We start from the raw sequence: 19,024 nt of genomic DNA on the forward strand, positions 1-19,024 counted from the left end.
TCCTTTTATATTTTAAAAAGTTTTGTTTTTTTTACCGGGGTTGGGGGGTGTTGTTTTGTTTGTTGGTGATACTAGGTAATGGAATGCAGGGCCTTGAGAATGCTAAGCAAGTATTTTATTTTTTTTGAGGATATTGTGAATGGAGTGTTTTTCCTCATTTCCATTTCAGAAGTTTTGTTGCTGATATACAGAAATGCCTTTGATTTATGCGTGTTGATTTTATATCCTGCCACTTTGCTGAATTCATTTATTAGTTCTAGTAGTTTTTTTGTAGACCCTTTTGGGTCTTCTAGGTATAGAATCATGTCATACGCAAATAGTGATAATTTAAGTTCTTCTTTTCCTATTTTTATGCCTTTAATTTCTTTCATCTGTCTAATTGCTCTGGCCAGTGTTTCGAGAACTATATTGAATAGAAGTGGTGATAGAGGGCATCCCTGTCTTGTTCCAGATTTTAGAGGGAATGCTTTCAATTTTTCTCCATTCAGAATGATGCTAGCCTGAGGCTTAGCATAGATAGCTTTTACAATGTTGAGGTAAGTTCCTGTTATCCCTAGTTTTTCTAGTGTTTTGAACATAAAGGGATGCTGTACTTTGTCAAATGCTTTTTCTGCGTCTATCGAGATGATTATATGGTTCTTATCTTTAAGTCTATTGATGTGGTGAATAACATTTATTGATTTCCATATATTGAACCAGCCTTGCATCCCAGGGATGAATCCTACTTGATCATGGTGCACAATTTTTTTGATGTGCCTTTGTATCCGATTTGCCAGAATTTTATTGAGGATTTTTGCATCTATGTTCATCAGAGATATTGGTCTGTAGTTTTCTTTCTTTGAGGTGTCTTTGTCTGGTTTCAGAATCAGGGTGATGTTGGCCTCATAGAATGAATTTGGCAGAGCTCCCTCCTTTTCTATTTCCTGAAATAACTTGAAAAGTATTGGTATTAATTCTTTTTTAAAGGTTTTGTAAAACTCCGCTGTATACCCATCCAGTCCTGGGCTTTTCTTGGTTGGTAGTCTTTTGATTGCTTCTTCTATTTCATCCATTGATATTGGTGTGTTTAAATTGTGTGTATCTTCCTGACTCAGTCTGGGCAAATCATATAACCTAAGAAATTTATCGATGTCTTCACTATCTTCTATTTTATTGGAATATAGGTTTTCAAAATAATTTCTAATTGTCTTCTGTATTTCTGTAGCCTCTGTTGTGATATTGCCTTTTTCATCCCGTATGTTAGTAATTTGAGTCCTCTCTCTTCTTCTCTTCCTTAGCATGGCTAAGGGTCTGTTGATCTTATTTATTTTTTTCAAAGAACCAACTTTTAGTTTTGTTAATTTTTTCAATAGTTTCTTTTGTTTCAATTTCGTTGATTTCCTCTCTGATTTTAATTATTTCTTGCCTTCTGCTACATTTGCTGTTGTTTTGCTCTTCCTTTTCTAGGGTTTTGAGATGAAGTGTGAGCTCATTTATTTGTTGGTTTTTCCTTTTTTTGAGGAATGACCTCCAGGCGATGAATTTCCCTCTTAAAACTGCTTTCATTGTGTCCCATAGATTCCTTGGGAATCAACCTAATAAAAGAGGTGAAAGACTTATACAATGAAAATTACAGAACCCTAAAGAGAGAAATAGAAGATCTTAGAAGATGGAAAAATATACCCTGTTCATGGATAGGCAGAACTAACATCATCAAAATGGCGATATTACCAAAAGTTCTCTATAGGTTTAATGCAATGCCAATCAAAATCCCAACGGCATTTCTTGTAGAAATAGATAAAGCAATCATGAAATTCATATGGAAAAATAAAAGACCCAGAATAGCAAAAGCAATTCTAAGCAGGAAGTGTGAATCAAGTGGTATAGCGATACCAGATTTCAAACTATATTACAGAGCAATAGTAACAAAAACAGCATGGTACTGGTACCAAAACAGGCGGGTGGACCAATGGTACAGAATAGAGGACACAGAGACTAATCCACAAAGCTACAACTATCTTATATTTGATAAGGGAGCTAAAAGCACGCAATGGAGGAAGGATAGCATCTTCAACAAATGGTGTTGGGAAAACTGGAAATCCATATGCAACAAAATGAAACTGAATCCCCTCCTCTCGCCATGCACAAAAGTTAACTCAAAGTGGATCAAGGAGCTAGATATCAAATCAGAGACTCTGCGTCTGATAGAAGAAAAAGTTGGCTCCGATCTACATATTGTGGGGTCGGGCTCCAAATTCCTTAATAGGACACCCATAGCACAAGAGTTAATAACAAGAATCAACAAATGGGACTTTCTTAAACTGAAAAGTTTTTTTCTCAGCAAGAGAAACAATAAGAGAGGTAAATAGGGAGCCTACATCATGGGAACAAATTTTTTCTCCTCACACTTCAGATAGAGCCCTAATATCCAGAGTATACAAAGAACTCAAAAAATTAGACAATAAGATAACAAATAACCCAATCAACAAATGGGCCAAGGACCTGAACAGACACTTCTCAGAGGAGGACATACAATCAATCAACAAGTACATGAAAAAATGTTCACCATCTCTAGCAGTCAGAGAAATGCAAATCAAAACCACCCTAAGATACCATCTCACTCCAATAAGATTGGCAGCCATTATGAAGTCAAACAACAACAAGTGCTGGCGAGGATGTGGGGAAAAGGATACTCTTGTACATTGCTGGTGGGACTGCAAACTGGTGTGGCCAATTTGGAAAGCAGTATGGAGATTCCTGGGAAAGCTGGGAATGGAACCACCATTTGACCCAGCTATTGCCCTTCTCGGACTAGTCCCTGAAGACCTTAAAAGAGCATACTACAGGGATACTGCCACATCGATGTTCATAGCAGCACAATTCACAATTGCTAGACTGTGGAACCAACCCAGATGCCCTTCAGTAGATGAATGGATAAAAAAAAATGTGGCATTTATACACCATGGAGTATTACGCAGCACTAAAAAATGACAAAATCATGGAATTTGCAGGGAAATGGATGGCACTAGAACAGATTATGCTTAGTGAAGCTAGCCAATCCCTAAAAAACAAATACCAAATGTCTTCTTTAATATAATGAGAGCAACTAAGAACAGAGCAGGGAGGAAGTGCAGGAAGAAAAGATTAACATTAAACAGAGACATGAGGTGGGAGGGAAAGGGAGAGAAAAGGGAAATTGCATGGAAATGGAGGGAGACCCTCATTGTTATACAAAATTACATATAAGAGGTTGTGAGGGGAATGGGATAATAAACAAGGAGGGAAATGAATTACAGTAGATGGGGTAGAGAGAGAAGATGGGAGGGGAGGGGAGGGGGATAGTAGAGGATAGGAAAGGTAGCAGAATACAACAGTTACTAATATGACATTATGTAAAAATGTGGATGTGTAACCGATGTGATTCTGCAATCAGTATTTGGGGTAAAAATGGGAGTTCATAACCCACTTGAATCTAATGTATGAAATATGATATGTCAAGAGCTTTGTAATGTTTTGAACATCCAATAAAAAAAAAGAGAATGCTAAGCAAGCATTACACCATTAAGCTATACCCCACAAACTCCAAAGCAAACAATTTTAACAGACAAAATTCTTACCTTCATTTGCTGAGTTCATTTATAGATAAGAAAGTTGACCATCTGTAAATAAAAATTTTTTAAAAAATAGAATTTTGAATGTTTTTACCATAAAGAAATATTTAAGAAGATAAGTAGCTTTGCCCTGGCTTGAACTTTATACAGTGTATACATGTATCAAAACATAACATTATTTCATAAATATGTACTATTTATGTATAAATTTTAAAAATAAATAGAAAAATGTAAAATAGAGAAGTAGAAAGAAAAATCACTGTCTTACCACCCAAAGACCATTATATTTTGCTGTTTTACCCTACTTTTTCTTTAACATAGCTATGATCATATTGCAGACATAATTTTGTTTTCTCATTTTTTACTTAATATTAAAAAGAATCTTCCTAGCTTATTAAACTTCTCATAAATCTCATCTAAATGGCTACATGGTTTCCTACGTGTCAGTGCAATTTCATATTTATTTACTGAATAATTTTTGTCCACTTTGAAGTTGTTGTCAGTCTTGACTATTACAAGTAATGCTATGATGGATGTTTTTCCTTTGATACCTTTTATTCCCCTCACAGCACATTCACTTTCTCTATCATCCCTGTGAGCTTTCTGAGACCAGCAACCAAAGCAAGGCCCTAAGAATACAGATAAGAAAATTTCCTTTTATCAGTGTCCTAATCAACATACCATATGTCAAAGATCATTAAGCAAACTTGAAATTGAATTAGCAAAATAATCCTTGAAATTTTGATTGAAGAAAAATAAAGTGCTTGAAGAATATAAAGGGAAAAAAGGAACTATGATCTTTCATTAAATTTAATATATCGTTTCAGGCTGATTGTGAATCTATGGTAGTCTCTTTAACAAAGAGTAGATACAAAATTGCTTCCCATCTTGATCTGAAAGATAAGCTGACATTATTTTTTTAATTTAAGAAAGCACATCCTTTGATGTTCTAGAAGTAGTAATATCTTAATGTCAAACAGTCCTTACCTCTGTAGACTCTGTGTCTCTAGTCACGTTTTCACCATGCATGGTCTGCTCTAAAGTTGTTGGGAATACCTTGTTTTGTGAAACTGAAGTGCTTCTGAAAAGTATAATACAGATATAAACTTTGTCAATTCCAAACATTTGAAAAATATGCCTGGTAACTTTTTATATAAAGAAATTTAATTGAAAGGATGAAGGGAGTAAGAGAAAGAGAAGAGCTGACCATAGAGGTCACATGACTATTGCATGACTAATCTTAGGTTCTCAGTGGGAATAGCAGAATTAGAATTTAGACTGGCCTGCTTGTTCTTGGCACAATATTCTTACCTATACCTCAGGGAATTTCTTTAGAATGACATTATTAAATAAGCCTTGATTTAGATATCTGGGCCATTAATATTTGGAAGTAGGTAGGGAATAATGACTTTAAAAAATTAACACTAGGACCAGTTTGGTGTGACTATTTGCTGTCTTCAATTAACTGACTTTATATTTTATTACCATGTTTCTAGAACAATACATTGAAAAGATGTTAGAGATAAAAGAGATTATGGATAACGTACTTGCCAAACAGAAAGCAGAAAGGGATGATCTGGCTAAAAAATACAGGTGAGTGAAAAAAATATGTGCTGTATAGTTTCTAGAATGTATCTGTTTTTAGCTATAGAAGTACTGTAGTTTGGATCTGCAATGTCCTCTAGAGGTGCTTCGTAAAGGCTTCGTTCCCAGATGGGCACTAACTGGGGGTGGGTCTAGGGGGATGCCTTCCCATCATTGGTGTAAGCCCTCAAGGGGAATAGCAGGGCCCCTTCTGCTTCCTCTCTCTGTGTTCTGGCCATGAAATAAACAACTTTGCTGTGTCACTCACTCCACCATGATGTGCTGCATGCTGCCTCACCATAGTCCCAGAGCATCTTGAGGCCAACCAACCATGGACTGAAACCTCTATAACCATGAGCCAAAATAAACCTTTTCTTTTTAACAAATTTGTTATCTCAGGTGTTTGTTAAAGTAATGGAAAACTGACTAACACAAATAGGCCTAGAATTTCTAAAGAATACAAACATTGCTTAGAACCAGTAAATGACTTCATGATATTGTCTAATGTCTTATCTCTGTAGAGAATAATACTTTCTAGAAATATATGTATTTTTAACTTCTTACCTGAAATGTTCAGAAAAGAACATTTTAGTATCTTAAAAAGTTGTCTACAGTGAAGAATCTTTTAAAAGCCTTTCTGATCATGAATTCTACAGATTCTTAGCACATCTAAATTTTCTACATGAATTTTTTTCTTTTACAGTAAATATTGTTTCTTTTAGTGCAGTTGATTAATCAGTTGATTAATCTTAGGATTGTGTGTACGTGTGTATGTGTATGTGTCTGTACTTCTAATCTTTCAGGGTTCTTAAGGAGTTTTATCCTGAAAATGTTGATTATATACCTCTTATTCTTTTTTGAGAAAATTAAAATATTCTGTATCTTTTTATTATTTGGATATTTTTATTAGTTTTTAATGAGACTTAGCTACTTAATTCCATTTGACATCTATTACATATTCAGGTTTCTCTGGACTTATTTAAAAATCAGTTTGAAATTTTTTAATTCTAAATCTACTATCTTCTGTCTTTATTTTGCCTTTTTCTCCAATAAGTTCCTTCTTGCTTCCTGACATGTTTCCCTGGCAGTAGCAAGCAAGTGAGCTTTCATTGATGGGTAAATGACTGTGGGATATGTTCTAGGGAACTTTAGAATCTAGCTTTAATTCTCTTTAATTATCCTATGGTGAACAGTGTGAACACTTAGAATTTTGTGAACATTCTAGTGAACATCTAGAATTTTGGAAACTTCCTGATAACTAGAGTTTCAGGTGTGTAAATCCTTATTAAGATTGCTATAAAATTTCAAATCTTGGTCTGGGTAATCAAAGAGATTTTGCTGTCTGAATTCCTTATTTCACATGATGTGGTATTAGTATTTTTATTTCTCCTTTATCTAACTTTTTGCATTTTTTTGCTACTGTTATTTGCTAAACTTATTTCTTCTTGCTGCTTTTTCCACTTAACATATGACAACTTTTAAATGTTTGCTGGATATTCAGTATCAACAACTCTATACTTTGATAAGAAAGGCAAGATATCTTATAATTGCTTTTCATTAAAACAGCATTTCTAAAGCGTGGTGTAAAGACTCCTGGTAGGTACCTGAAATCATTTCAGAGAGTATGTGAAGAAAAAACTATTTTTTATAATAATACTAAGATATTAATTGTTTTCTTTTGTGAGTGTACAGTGGAACTTTCCAGAGGTAACCTGATGGTAATGGAGTGTGGGGGTATATATTCTTGTGTTTTAAATTTTTATCAGTTTTAATTTCTAAAACAGTAAATATCCATAGGTATAAAAGCTCTTTGGGTTCCGCCAAAATTTTTTAAAGTACAAATAGATCCTGAAGTCAAAATGTTTTAGAACCACTGGAAATGAAGAGCGTAATTTCCTGAAGCTCAGTGGGGATAGGTAGGCTTAGCCAAAATACCAAGAGCTATAATGAGCCATTTCCTCTTCTTTAGTCTCAAGATTCTGAGAGATTTGGTTTGGGCAAGGTGCACAGGATGATGGTCATCTATGTAGTCACTCTGGACTTGAAAGTGTCTCAAGATAGATTCAAAGTACAATTACAGTCATTACTTGATAAATTAATATTTCTCAGGTGTAGTTGAGGTGTGATTATTCACAAAACAATCTTGTTTCTCTATAGCTAAAGGAACCTGAGTGGAACTTACTATCACATTTTACTTCCTAATACACCTTTCTACTCAAAACAGTAAGCAAACCCCAAACTTAAAAAATGGTGGTTCTCTTTAGCCACCAATTACTACTTTCCAATCAAAAACAAGTAGATATCTAGATAGACAATATAAGTGTTATTATCTTTTAGAGTTGATTCATGGCTGATAAATAATAATATGGATATAAATCTAACAACTTCATTATCACATCCTTTAAAACTCACTGTTTTAGTCATTTTTTTGTTTGTTTTTGTTTTTTGCTGTGACCAAAAGCCCTGAAAAAGACAATTAGAGGAGGAAAAGTTTATTTTGGCTCATGGTTTCAGAGGTATCAGTACACAGATGGCCAACTCCATAGCTCTGGGTCTGAGGTAAGGCAGAACATCATGGTGGAAGTGTATGGCAGAGGAAAGTAGCTCAGAACATGGCAATAGAAAGCAAAGAGCAGAGACTCTGCTTAACCAGGGACAAAATATATACTCCAAAGACATGCTCCCCGTGATCTACTCCCTACCTTCCTACAGTTACTTCCCAGTTAATCCACATCAGCATTTTAGTGCACCTAATAATCCAATCATTTTACCTCTGAAAATTTTTCCATTGTCTTACACACAGCTTTTGGGGGACACCTCATGTCAAAACCATAACACCTGAAATGAAGGAATTTCCTCTCAATGGCAATACATTGTAAAGGTAGACTTTCGAGTACTTCAAGCTGATTAAAATCAAGACAGAAAATCTTTAACATCTAAAATGAATGATAAAACAAAGTTTTCTACTCTGTGTGTTTGTTTGTTTCCTGTTTCTGTTTCTTCCTATAGGGTATCCATAGAGTCATTTAAGCATGGAGCCCTGAGAGAACAGCTGGCCAACTTGGCCACAAGACAGAAGAGCCTTTTAGTTGTGGCAAAGAAACAGAAAAAAATAAGTCTGAAAATTCAAAATTATAAAAATGTCACATCATTGTCTGATCCTAGTTTAAGGAAGTTGCCATCCAGCTCACATATCTTCAGTGAAAAGGACAACAAAGAGCTTACCAGTCTGGAAAATTCGGTGCAGCCTCATTCAGGTTCACTTTCTCATATCAATATTGCTTGTAGAAGCATTCAAGAAACACCATTGTCTCTGGAAACATGCCATGACAGCCATAATACTAATCTTTGTCTAGATTCAGAGGCAGTAAGAAGGGAAGAATTTTCTGGAGTTGAGATGAATTCTAAACAAAATGTTAATGATTGTACCTTGGATGGGTTATTCAAATCTCGATACCCAGATAGCAGTGATAATAAATTGTCATCCCAACCTGATGCTTTCATTGCTCATGCAGAATATTCACAAAAAGATAATGATCATACAGAAACTACAGCCAAAGACTGTGAATTCTATAGTCCTTTTGCCATAACTGGCACATTAAATGGTTCCAAACATACAAGTTTACTTTCCCAAAAGGATGCCCATCCATCAGCTGTTATTTGGGACCAGGACCTTTCCCAGTATGATCCAAAAAGAGGAAACAGAAAAACAGCTTCCCAGCAACCACCTGGGGGGACATCAGAATCCTGGGCACACCAAGCCGTTGCTGTCTTGGGCACTGATACTGTGCATCAGACAAAACAATATCTTGAAAAAACAGCTTCTGCTGTTCCACATATAAATAACAGTCAGGTCTCTTCTTCCTCTGGATCTGGCCATCAACATACTATTAAAAAGCCTTTAAACTACAGCACAACTCCTAAAAAGAAATGTATGCAGATAAAAGATTTGATATTATTAGGAAGAATGAATCCAGGAAATAACATTCTGGAATTTAAAACACAGGTATTCTAAATTTTTTTCTCTAAAATCACATAAATTTTATAATAAGTAAATGTTGCTGTCACATAGGTATTTAGGGAACTGGAGTTTGACTGGGCTTCCTGAATGGAGAGATACAATCTTTGTATTCTTAGTGAAATCATGCTGCTGGAATTGCCTTAATATATTTCAATCACAAGCACCTTTGGATCTTCAAACCAGAACTAGTTTATTATATTGCAACAGGAAGGATTTAAGAATTAACATAAAAATAATAAATTGAAACTGTCATTAGTTCCATATAATTTCAGTAACTACCACTATACTGCTAAAGCATGCCCTAAAGGGATATGTATAAATTCATCTTCCAAAGAAGCTCAGTTTAGAACCCAGAAGTGGCTTGGAGTGTGGGTAAATCTGACTAAATTAAAACAATATTATATATACATAAAAAAGGAGGAGAAAAAAGTTTTGTTGGATATGCCTCTCCTCTTTCTCTACGTGCACTTTTTAAAAGAAGAATTTTTTTTTTTTTTTTTATATTTTAATTTATTTATTTTTTTTTATTGGTCGTTCATAACATTACATAGTTCTTAATACATCATATTACACGGTTTGATTCAAGTGGATTATGAACTCCCGCTTTTACCCCGTATACAAATTGCTGTATCACATCAGTTACCCTTCCATTGATTGACATATTGCCTTTCTAGTGTCTGATGTATTCTACTGTCTGTCCTATTGTCTACTATCCCCCCTCCCCTCCCCTCCCCTCCCCTCCCCTTTTCTCTCTCTACCCCTTCTACTGTAAATCATGTCTTCCATTTGTATTCTAAAAAGAAGAATTTAGATTAACAAAGATCACAGAGTCCTTGGATGCTTCTTTGCTTATGGGCCAATCTGACATTTCAGTCCAGACTAATTAACATTTAATCTGAATGACCTTTGTTTCCAGCGCTGCTCATTTCTGGATAATAAAGCTTTCCATAGTTAATAAGTTTTATTTGTAAATTTAAGTAAAAATATTTAAATTTTAAATCTCAAATTGTAGTTTATGACTGAATTAGTGGCTTGATCTCAGATCCCTCAATAATCCAATTTCTTTGCCTGGCAACCAATTTGTTGTTAAGTGGTGTCTACCTTAATTAGCCAATGCAGCTCAAAATTTAGCAGATTAGTTATTCTATATTAGTTTTTTATTTACTCATATTTTGACAGTTGTGATACCTTCTTAAATCAGTGATAATAAAATTTTGGTAGAGATTTTCATATTTCAGCTATTTTTCTTTCTTTAACAGCTTTATTGACATATAGTTGGTATACAATATATTTACACATAATTGAAATATACAATTTGGTAACCATTTGTATGTACCTGTGAAACAATGATCACAAGATAATGAAATATCCATTAATCTCAAAAGTTTCTTCTTGCCTTCTTGTACCCTACCTTTGATCCCCTTCCCTTCCTTTGCTGATCCCCTGATAATTACTGGTCTCTTTTCTTCTCTTACACATTCATTTACAATTCCAAGAATTGTGGGTAAGTGCAAATATACTTTATGTATTGATTTTTGTCTGACTTCTTCTTCTGAATGTAATCATTTAAATTTATCCTTGTTATAGCATGAATAAGTCGTTCCATAGTAGCCTATTATATGTGTATATCAGTTTGTTTATCAGTATGCCTATGATAGACAGTTAGGTTGTTTCTATTTGTTGGCTATAAAGCTATTATGAATCTTGGTGTACCAGTTTTGGTATGACACAGACTTTAATTTTCTTGGGTAAATACCTAGGAATGGAGTTACTGGGTCATATGGTAATTATACATTGAGCTTAAAAAATTGTCAGAGTTGTTTGTAAAATTTTACATCTCCATTGGTTGTGAATGAGAGTTCTAGTTCCTCAATGTAGTATAATCAGACTTAATTTTAGGTTTGCTATTGGAGTATAGATGTGTGTATTGTGATATAACCTGCACATCTGTTTAGTGGTTTATCACTATGGTTTTAATTTGCATGCCTATAATTATGATTGATATTGAATATCTTTTCACATGGTATTTGCCATCCATATTTATTATTTAATGAAGTGTCCAAATCTGTTGCCCTTTTTTTATTGGTTGCTTATTTTCCTATCATGTTTTGTGACACACACACACACACACACACACACAAAGTACATATAGATATAATCTTTATCGAACATGTACCATCCCAACTATTTTTACTATATTGTGGCTTGTATTTTCATTCTCTTAACATTATTTTTTAAAAATAGAAGCCTTTAAATATTTTTGTATTTTTAGGTGGACAGCATGCCTTTATTTTATTTGTTTATTTTTATTTGGTGCTGAGGATCAAATACAATACCTCATACATACAAGGCAAGTGCTCTGCCACTGAGCTATAGCCCCAGCCCAGAAGCCTTTAATTTTGGTGCAGGCTAAATTTTTAATTTATTCTTTCATAGATTATGTTTTTCATGTCCTATTTAGGAATTATTTGTCTTCCCTAGTGACAAAGTTCTATTTTCTTCTAGAGTTTTTAGTTTTATATTTAGGATTATAATCTATTTTTAATGAATTTTTGTATGTAGTACAATGTCAGATCCTCATTCATATTTTTGAATTTGTATATCCAGTTGTTCTACCAGTTGTTGAAAAGATACCCTTTCTATTGAATTGCCCTATATATCTTTGTCAAAAATCAGTTGTTCATATGTATGTCTATTTTTGGTCTCCCTGTTTCTGTTTCATTGATTTATTTGACTATCTTTCCATCACTACTAAACTATATTGATTATTGTAGCCATAAATAAATCTTGAAATCTGGTAGTGTTAGTATTCCAGTTTTGTTCTTTTTTAAAAGTGTTTGGATATTCTAGGTCCATTGTAATGATATATGAATTTTAGATTTCTACCTCCAAAAAGGCTGCTGTTATTTTTATTGGTTTTTCATAAAATGTATAGGTTAATTAGGGAGGAAATGGAATCACAATAATATTGAATTGTTCAGACCATGAATATGGTATGTATTTCCATCTATTTGGATCAATTTTTCTTATTCATCGGTTATTTATAAATTACGTTCTTTTTTTCATATAATAGTGAGTTTCCCAGGGTTCTTTTTTTTCTGTTATCATTTCTAATTTCATTCCATTGTGGTTGAAGAACATATATTACTTCAATTATTTTAAACTTGTTCAGGTTTATTTTATGGCTTAGCTAGCAAATGTCCTGGAGAATGATCCATGTGTGCGTAAGAATATATATTCTGCTGTTATATTTTCTATAGATGCCTGTTAAGTCTAATCGGTTTATAGTATTCAATCCTTGTCTTTCCGTATTGATTTTTTTGCCTGTTTGCTATGTATAACTCCATATTGAAAGTAGGATATTGAAGTCTACAACTATTCTTGTTGAATTATCTATTTTTCCCTTCATTTCTGTTAATTTTTGCTTCCTGTGTTTGTGTACTCTTTTGTGTTTTAAGTACATATGTATTATATATAATTGTTATATGTGCTTGATGCATCACCCTCTTAACATTATAAAATGTCCCTTTTTATCTCTAGTAAAAATTTTTGTTTTAAGGTCTATTTTCATCTGATTTTAGTATAGCCATTTCAGTTTTCTTGTGGTAGCTGTTTGAATGATACATTTTTTTCTTTTTACTTTCAGTTTACTTGTCTCTTTGAATTTCATATCTGTCTCCTATATGCATTATATAGTTAGATCTTGATGTTTTAATCCATCTGAAAATATCCACTTTCTTAAAAGTTTGTTTAATCCACATACATTTAATGTTATTAATACTGTTGGATTTAGGGCCTGTTAAATATTTTATCAGATCCCATACAGTAAAATTTGCCTCTTGAATGCTGGATATGTATGTAGTCTTATAAATATTTTGGAAACTTGTTCTTGAAAATGGTTTGATTCTTTTGAGTCTTGTTTTCAAGATTTGTTAGGCAGGATCAGAACAGTGTCAAGTCCAGTGCTAGTTATTTTCCACTACAGAGGCAAGATTCTTTTATGTATTCCACTGATGGCCCATCAGTCTGAAGGTCTTTCTACTCTTGCTTTAGGGACTCTATTCCCTGTCTTGTGAGAGTGCCAGGTGTCAGTACCTCTAATTCTTTCAAGTGGTTCTTTTTCCATCCTTGGTCAATTTCCTCACACATATCCATCTATCCCTTCTCAGCTGAAATTTAAAGAGGACCCTCTAAAGATCTACAGAGTTTTCTTTCTTTTTATTTTTCTCTTCGATACCTTGTCCTACAGACTCTAACCTCCTTTGTCCCTAGACTCTGCTCTGTTTCCTCAACTCAGGGTGTCCAAAGGCTTTACCTGGTTTCCCTTTCCCTGTACATGACTTGGAAACTCTCTCATGGTGGAAAGCTGGGATAATTATAGGGTTCACCATAGTAAATTATCATCTCTCAGAGAAAATTGCCTGATTCTTGGCCTCTTATAAACAATTGGATCATATATTTTGTATTCTTTTGTTGTTGTTTTGTGTCAAATGATAGGTAAATCTGATCCCTATTATTTCATCATGACCAAAATCCAAAGTTCATAGATTTCAGCAATTTTTATCTTAATTTTATTTATTTATTTATTTATTTATTTATTTATTTATTTCTTCAGGAGACTATCCACAAAGCCAGTGTTTTATTAAGTGGTAAAATTAAGGTAGAAAATGGTCAGATTTATCAAAATCCAGTCACTTGGCTCAAGGATCTTCTGGGAGGTGACAGTTACGTGACCTGGAATTACGCCTGGAGTAAGGTGGGTCATTCTCAAGTTTATCTTTAATTTCATAGTTAAATTAAAATACATATTTTTATAAAGAAACATTTTTAAAATAAGTCTGAAAGATCTCTCAGATAGTTTTTGCCCTCATTTGTCTCTTCTGTGACTTGCTACATGCTTTAATCTACACTGTATTTGCCAAAATTCCCATGGCTGTGCAGCTCCCTTACTTGCTCCTTATCTAGTTTCAGAAACTTAATTGGCTTTAATCTTCCATTTTTATCCTTCTAATAAATTTCAGGGCTTTATGACTCCATATAGAAATTTGGGATTACTAGTGTACTAATATTTTAGTTTATGCATGTTATTATTATTCTAATGGAATAAATCAAAATGTAATCTAAATTTGAAAGTACATTTTACTTTTAGTTTTGAACATAGCATTAATCACATGTTGCTAAAAGATTTGAATATTTTCCTCAAAAAGAAATATTTTCAGACCTCACAGACTTGGTAGCCTCTCTCAGTTCTGGCTTCTGAGTTAAGAGCCCACTGATGACTGACACCATATGGTCCAGTGTTCATCCACCCGTAGGTGTCTGTGGTACCACATCAGGTCTTACAATGACTCACTCAAGAAAGTATGAATCATCAGATCCACCATTATGGTTTATACCTTTAAACTTCCCTTCCCTTTGCAGTAAGCCTCAGTACACCAATAATAGAAGGCATAGCTTCCTCTCTTTTGTTGTCCAGCTCAGTTGTATCTGCCTTCCCTCCTTGCTCCTGCTCTGCCCCGAACTCTGTGCCCCTACTCTGCATTCTCTCCTTGTAGGCCTTTGTAGCAGGTACTTCTGGTACTGTTTCAGTCCCTTCACTTAATCAGCACATTCTGGATTTTGTGTGCTATATAATCTCTCTGACTTTTTACCCTCGAAAGTTTTTTCTTTCCCCACCCCTACAATCACCAGATTGTCTGTTTTTTACACCTTTGCTCAGTTCTTTTCATGGATTGATAATTTATACCAAATGATAGTAATTAACATCTTACACCAGTAATCCCTTTTATTATAATATTTTTAAAAGTCTTTTGATAGATTTTTATTGTTTTGTTAAACCATTCTCATGGCATTGATATGGTACTCATTGCTGTGGTTTTGGTTCTTTTGGCATGCTGAGAAGACTCTATTCTCTCACACTTTTTCTCCATTATAACCACTACATTTCCTGCCTTTGAGAGCTGTCTGTGACATCATTTGGCCCTCACATGTTACTAATGCCACATTTGCATATCCCATTGCTTCTAGTGTTTTCTTAGCAATCAAGCCAATTAGAGTTCTAATGTTTAGCATCTATGTGATAGTGAAGTCAGCTGCAAATATGAATACTACAGATTATCTAAGCAGGTTTAGATTACTTTTCTTTTTTAGGTTATCCCCAAAAATGAAAGCAGAGTTTTTAAATTTTCTATGGGACACACACGTACTTTTTAGTAAATACCCCAAATTGAAATATGATCCCAGTGAGTTCCTCATAATATTTAAAAGTCTCTTTAAAATCTTCTTTTAAAGTTTACCACATGTATTTGGGGTAAAAATGGGAGTTCATAACCCAATTGAGTCAAATGTATGAAAGATGATATATCATGAGCTTTGTAATGTTTTGAACAACCAATAAAAAAATAAATTAATTAAAGTTTACCACAGAAAACTCTGTCTCCTCTTGACTGAGAGGAGCTCCTGAATTCACAGATACTTCTTGATGATGAAAACTTTTCACTGCACTGGTAAATGTGAACATTCTACTGACTAGTTCTGAGAATGTTGGTGGGGGTGTAGGGCCAGGAATGATTGGCTGTCAGGCATGAAATGCTAGAAAAGTATGACTTTCTCTGCATCAGATAGTGACAATGTCACTAGATACAGAAATGATTCATCCCTCCTACCCAAGCAGCTGGGCTGCTGTACATTTTTGCTAAGGAAAGTTTGGTGCTTAGGAAAATTCTTTACTGAGGAAATTCAACTCACTTCACTGATTTATCTTGCAGCTTCTGCCTCCTAGCTGTTAGACACCATTCTAATGGCCAGAGTAATCTCTGGGTAGGAGATAGGATGCCAAACTAGTTTCTGATTCTACTTTTTATAAGTTATTTGATCTGGGCAACAGTTTTTAATCATGGTAATTTCTAGAATTACTTAAAGAGGGTGGAGTGGCTTTTTAAAACTAACAATGTCTAGTGGACCTCAGTTCAAAGCTTCTGATCTAATAGTCTGATTTGGGAACTAAGTGGCAATATTCTTAAAAGCTTTCCAAGTGACTCTTTTTTTTAATGGACATAATATCTTTTTTTATTTTTTTTATGTGGTGCTGAGTATTGAACCCAGTGCCCACACATGCTAGACAAGTGCTCTACCACTGAGCCACAACCCCAACCCCTTTCCAAATGATTCTAATGTTCATCCTGGAGTAAGAATCACTGAGCTAGGACAAATCATTTAACTTGGTCTTCTAGTCCTATACATAATTTTTCTGCATTTATTAACAATGGCACAAGGAGGCCCACATTCCTTTCATTGCAAGCAAGTTGCCCTCAACTCAAAAGAACACATGGAATCATCTAATCACGTTTATCAATATGTAGCCTCAATCATAGGCAGCAGAAATGGCTCACCTCCACAGGAAAATGCTTTTCCAGTCTATGATCATTCCACCTTGAATGTGCTGGATCTTCTCTAATCTCAGAAACTAAGATAACTTGGCCCTGGTTTTTATTTGAATGGAAGGGAAATTGCCTTTTGGTGATATGATTGCCATACAAAATTTATAAGAATCATTAGAATGGCAATGGTAGTTCATTTTTGGGACCCCCAGGAGTGAATTGATGAAGTTGAAAAGTAGGCTATCATTTTAGGTTGTGACTCAAGGAACACTAGACAGATACAACATACTTTCTAGCCAGATGCCTTGCTAAATTTTCACCCTGATAAACTCACTCCTTTGGAGTTAGTGTTGACTTTCCTCTTTCCCTCCACCCTCACATATTTTTATAAAAGAAATTCCATAATTAGGAATATCAAGATATAGACAGGTTAGGGACAGAGTATAGAAAGTGATGAAAATTGTTCATCTGGACAGATAACCTAATTCAGTCAGTTACTCTCAAAGTGTCTTAAACTTTATGCAAACTTAGCTTCTATACAGCTGTACTATAGAAGAGAAAAGAGATGGCTAGAGAAATGGATCTTTTAAAAAATACAAATATCCAGGTGTTGCAAATTCTGAAAAATAAATACTAGAAAGGACCTTTTCTTGCCTCCTGCTGAATAGAGTGCTGGGGAATGAAGAAAGGAGTCTGGAATTGGAATTGGGAGATATGTACTATGAAAAAGAACTTTACCTGAAAAATCATTTACCTAGAAGCAATTCTTACACTTTAAAATGACTTTCTGTCTTGTATTCTGAACTCTTAAAGAAATAGTTTATTTAAAACACATATTCTTAACCACAATGTTTTTTGTATTATAATGAGCCCAAAAAAATAGGTTTTTTTTTGTTTCTTTGCTTTTTTCCCCTACTCTGAGATCTAAAAACAAAACAAAACAACTATCCTTTTCTCTTTCTTCTCTTGAGGAATTGAAAATTGTAAGACTTGCTGCTTAAAACTTACAGATTCCTATTAATCCATATTATAAATTGTTTTTCTGAAAACGTGAAAAACAGACTGATACTTTCAAAAATAAAATGGACTCCCATCAGGGAAATAAATTTTTGGACACCTCTTTAATATTCAAAGGTGTCATGGTTTAGATATTATGTATCCCCCTAAAGCTTATGTGTGAGACAATGCAAGAAGTTTTAGAGGAGAGAGGATTGGGTTATGAGAGCCTTAACCCAGTCAGTGAATTAATTGCCTGATAGGATTAACCGATAGATGAAGGCGGATAGAGTGTGGCTGGAAAAAGTGGGTCATTGGGGGCGTGCCTTTGGGCCTGCATTTTGTATTTGACAAGAGGAGCCTTTCTTTCTGCTTTCTGATCATCAAGTAAGCCACTTCCCTCCACTAAACTCTTCCTCCGTGAAGTTCAGCCTTATTTGAGCCCTTACCTATGAACTGAGACGTATGAAACTGAGCGCTTAGATAAACTTCCTCCTCTAAAGTTGTTCTTGTCAGGTCTTTTAATCACAGCAGTGAAAAGCTGACCAAAACAAAAGGCAGTCAGGAGGTTGAGACAGGAGGATCACCAAGTTCAAGGTCAGTCTCAGAAACTTAGTGAGGCCCTAAGCAACCCTGTCTCCAAAAAAAAGAAAAAAAAATCAAAATCAGGTAATGTTTTATATTTTTTTCTTGATTCATATGAATAGTACACAGAAACATTTGTTATAGCAATTAATAATGACAGTTAATATTGCCAAAATAAAGTTAATTGATATTCTCACTTGCTTATTAACCACATTTCCATGTGTGATCATCTACCTCACACATAAGTACTTGCGCGCACGCACACACACACACACACACACACAAACACACACGTGTTGCATACATCCTACTTCTTCCCCAGCATCCTTCTTTCTTAAGTCTGCTCTGAGGGAATCAGCATAGGCTAATATCTGAGGAATAATGGACCATTGGCTATAAGGCTTCAGGGAAAACACCAGTGGCCTTAGGACAAAGCATCCCTGCAACTTTACCTTTTAGAAAAGCAATAACATAACAACCTACAGATATCCTCATAGAACACAGCTTATACTGTCTCTTACTTTTTCTCGTCTGGGGGAACATGACAAAGTTTCTGAGAGCACTAGAGGCCATGAAGTCCAAAAACCTCAGAAACTAGCCTCCAGCTCTTCTTACCATGCCTCTGTCAGAGTGGGCATGTGAGCTACATTTGGATCCTTAGTAAAATTTTCAGGATTCAAAGTTTGAGCTGTATGAAATGTGATAACTGTTTGCACTTTTGCTTTAGCCAACTGGAGCACAGACACTAATATAAAATATAATTTCTAGAAGTGACTGCCTGTTTCTTTTGAGTCTTTTCATTAATTTATTCAACAAATCACTCTACTTTGTGAAAGATACACTTCAACTTGGTGGATTTTCTTAAAGTT

At 34.5% G+C, this 19,024-nt stretch overlaps 1 protein-coding gene across 1 annotated transcript in view; it reads left to right on the forward strand.

The window, feature by feature from the left end:
* Ankrd31 (ankyrin repeat domain 31) overlaps positions 1–19,024 on the forward strand; it is a 184,291-nt gene that overhangs the window by 142,627 nt on the left and 22,640 nt on the right. The window contains 3 exon segments of the mRNA XM_077791084.1: positions 5,087–5,183; positions 8,184–9,180; positions 13,811–13,951. Of these exon segments, the coding sequence (XP_077647210.1) occupies positions 5,087–5,183; positions 8,184–9,180; positions 13,811–13,951 (1,235 nt within the window).

This window comes from Urocitellus parryii, chromosome 1 (genome assembly GCF_045843805.1).
Source record: "Urocitellus parryii isolate mUroPar1 chromosome 1, mUroPar1.hap1, whole genome shotgun sequence".
Lineage (NCBI taxonomy): Eukaryota > Metazoa > Chordata > Mammalia > Rodentia > Sciuridae > Urocitellus > Urocitellus parryii.